The sequence below is a fragment of the Lathyrus oleraceus genome, chromosome 1, assembly GCF_024323335.1.
Source record: "Lathyrus oleraceus cultivar Zhongwan6 chromosome 1, CAAS_Psat_ZW6_1.0, whole genome shotgun sequence".
In the NCBI taxonomy this organism is placed as follows: Eukaryota; Viridiplantae; Streptophyta; class Magnoliopsida; order Fabales; family Fabaceae; genus Lathyrus; species Lathyrus oleraceus.
Genome location: NC_066579.1, coordinates 350680504 through 350683844, shown reverse-complemented (window position 1 = coordinate 350683844; position 3341 = coordinate 350680504). Strand labels below are relative to the sequence as shown.

The window sequence follows — 3341 nt, the reverse complement described above, 5'->3', positions numbered from 1 at the left end:
ACCTTCCCCTTGCGTAATCGACTCCTGAACCCTGATTTGGTTGCGACGACCAATAATCATTGTCGTTCTTTCTTGGGTTTTATCGATATTTCCCCTTTCCTTTTTAGGAATAAATAAAGTTCGGTGGCGACTCTGTTCAGTCCATCATTGCGAGCGTGCGATCGCGCTTCGCTTAGGTCGTGTCTCTCATTTTTCTTGAGGTACGACAATAACATTCAATAATAACAATCCTTATTCTTCATCCTCTCTTTCTTTCTCTCCTCATTAAAAGTGCCTCACGTACTAACATATTTCATACCTTTTGGCACCCAATTCGCCACGATTGGTCCTTTGTCACCTGAAATATATAAACAACACACAAACAAGCATAAAAGTGCACATTAACAAAGATCAACTACTTAAGAATTGCAAGCAAAACATACTAAAAACATAGTCAAAATGCCACTGATCAGAGAAAGAAAGCAATGCAAGAGTCCATAAGCTTCATAATTGGCGAAAATGCAAAGAACATCAAATATACCCTTGAACCTTCATATATTACTTGGTCATTACCAAATTATTATTGATATGAGATCTAAGGAAACGCACCAGCACCATCTACAAACCTGATTAAACCTCAAATCCCTTGATACTTGATACTATAAAAAGGTCATTTCTACATTTCAACTTATGTCCATGTGTAGGGTTCGCTCTACAAAACGTTTCAATTACTATGCAAGCATATAATGCACATGTTTTTGTAATCAATTATTTCCACTCAGCAACAGGCTTCTTTGCTTCCCATTTTAAACCGAAAACCTACCTAAGAAATTTGAAGCAGTAGAGGAGAAAGGGCCTGGGACCGGTCTCATGTCTGTCAGTACAATCCTTACCTCACTAAGTGGTAGCAAGAAATTGTGGGCAACTGTTTCGGAATATACAAAGCCCATAGAAGTCGTCCCAATCTAGCAGGCTCAATCTAGAGTCTCGTCACAGAAAGACAAATAAATAGGTGGAGCCTCGTCAAAGAGTCGGGCACCTAATATCATCTACTCACACATCGATGGTTATGTAGAAGTTATGTAGAAAGACAATTTTAACTGTCAACCATAAATAAGTCATACCACGGACTAGAACATGTATGATCTCACTCTTACTTCACAAACTACATATCTCTGATTTTACTGACTTAAACGTTAGAATATTAATTTTACATTTTCATTATTCTTCCGCAACGTTAGAGACTTTCATCACTACAGTAAAAGAACTCACTCCATTCTAGCTATCCAATTCACATTCCACCACATAACAATTGACACAATTTTTTTATAATATAAATAAGTCTATAAAATATACATAAAAGAGAAATATGGACTATCTTTCTACAATTACGTTTTTTTATGTGTTATTAATGTTTGTCAAATACTTCTTAAATGTCGTTCTACATAATCAAACTCCGTGTTAAAAATCTTGGTTGGTATTTTTAAATTGAATTTTGACCAATCCTCTTTGTAAAAAAAAGGAAAATAGTTGACTAATCGCCTCTCTCCCCAATTGTGACGGAAAAATATCTATGGACATTAAACACTCATTTTAGTTAAAAAGAAAGAAGAAAACTAGATAGAAAATAATGTATAGATAGTAATAAATTGAAATGAAAATTTTCCAAAAGAAAATATTTTGATTCATAGTATTATTTAACTACAATCTGAGTAATCTAGCTTCTATAAGTACAAACGCATCTATCCTTGGTATGTTGGTTTGGAATACAAATCCCAGAACCTTGCTTCAAACTGCCAGCACACTTTGCATTACAGCAAGCTGCATCACATTCACCAGTAAAGCATGTTCCATCCCCAATGTGACACAAATTGGGTGAAGAAGGATCTTGATTGAAAGAACAAGTGCAGAGGTAGAACAGATCACATGTATGCCCTAAACTACGACTGCCGTATGTTGATTTACAGTGTGAAGGACAATCCATATCATCACATCTCTGAAAAACTTCTGAGCATATGCCTGCTTCCACTCTTGAATATTGCACTGTCATCACATAAACAAATAAATAATTTAGTTATATAACATCGTGTATGTCTGATTTTCCTAATAAATTAGAGAAAGTAAAATAAAATTGGAAGTTTATCATTTTAAATGTTGGAGAAAAGACTAATTACATGCGGCAATGATTGCTAGGATGACAAAGATATTAAAACATTTTGAGATCATGTGGTTTGCCATGTTTTGATAACTCTAATTTCTTTTGGCTTCGAAAGTGTATTTGCAGTGTCTTATATTAACTTCATATGTATAACATACGACTCTCTCTATTTTATAATGAACCAAAAATTCATTTATAGAAAAATTATTTCTGACACGTTTGTAAAAACTATCTCCTGACACATAATTTTTATAAAAACATAAACAATTAATAAAAAAAATTTAATGTGGTTTTAGTATTGTGCTCTATAAATTCCTTTTAATGGGTTTTTAGTTTTTTTGCATAAATAAATTCTTTTTAAGATATTCTTCAATTACCGCTTATTTAAAAGATAAGTTTTAGTCTAAGAGAAAAAGGTTGTTATACGACTGTGTACATTATTTTTACACTGTCAACCAATGACAGTCACGTATTCCGTCAAATCTGCTGTTAAATTTTAAATTATTTATATAATTTGACACTTTAAAGTATTTTAATTGGATGCATATATAACATTTTTTTATACTGACCGTGCATTACCATTAAACTCTTATTCTAAATATTAAAAAATATTAGATGTACCTAATAAAACACCCATATATCCTAAAGTATTATTGAGTATTAGAAATGATAATTGAATTTATTTTTAGTGGTCATCCGTACAAATTATCCACAACGGAATAAAATAAAAAATCTATAAAATAAGTAAGGACATTGTCACAGACAATTATCAACGAAAATAAACGTTCTTAATAAAAATATTTATTTATTTCTTAATAGAATAATATTATCTTAATTTTTTTAACGTTCTTAAAATTTTAAAATGTTGGAGAAGAGACTAATTACCTGCGGCAATGGTCACTAGGAGGACAAAGATATTAAAAGATAATGTGGTTTGCCATAATTTGATAATCCTAATTTTTTTTTGGCTTCGAAAGTGTATTTATAGTGTCTTATATTAATTTCATATGCATATCGTACGACTCTCTATTCTATAATGGATTATAAGGAATGAATGATTTATTTATGAAAACAATGTTTAATAAAATAAAGCAACTTTTTAGTATTCAATTCAATACTTATAAATTTATATTTGTTATAAAAGGGAATATATTATACCTCATTTGTTTAAAATTATCAATAATTTGTGATGTTAGTAATCCTT

The 3341-nt window shown here is 31.1% G+C and overlaps 1 protein-coding gene across 1 annotated transcript; it reads right to left on the bottom strand.

Moving 5' to 3' along the window:
- Window positions 1–1628: 1628 nt before the first annotated feature.
- On the bottom strand, window positions 1629–2296 carry LOC127115738 (defensin-like protein 183). The gene is made up of 2 exons (XM_051047208.1): window positions 2154–2296; window positions 1629–2022 (listed from the first exon to the last, which is right to left on the bottom strand). The coding sequence occupies exons 1-2, from the start codon at window positions 2215–2217 to the stop codon at window positions 1697–1699; spliced, it is 390 nt and encodes a 129-aa protein (XP_050903165.1). The 5' UTR covers window positions 2218–2296; the 3' UTR covers window positions 1629–1696.
- Window positions 2297–3341: the final 1045 nt, after the last annotated feature.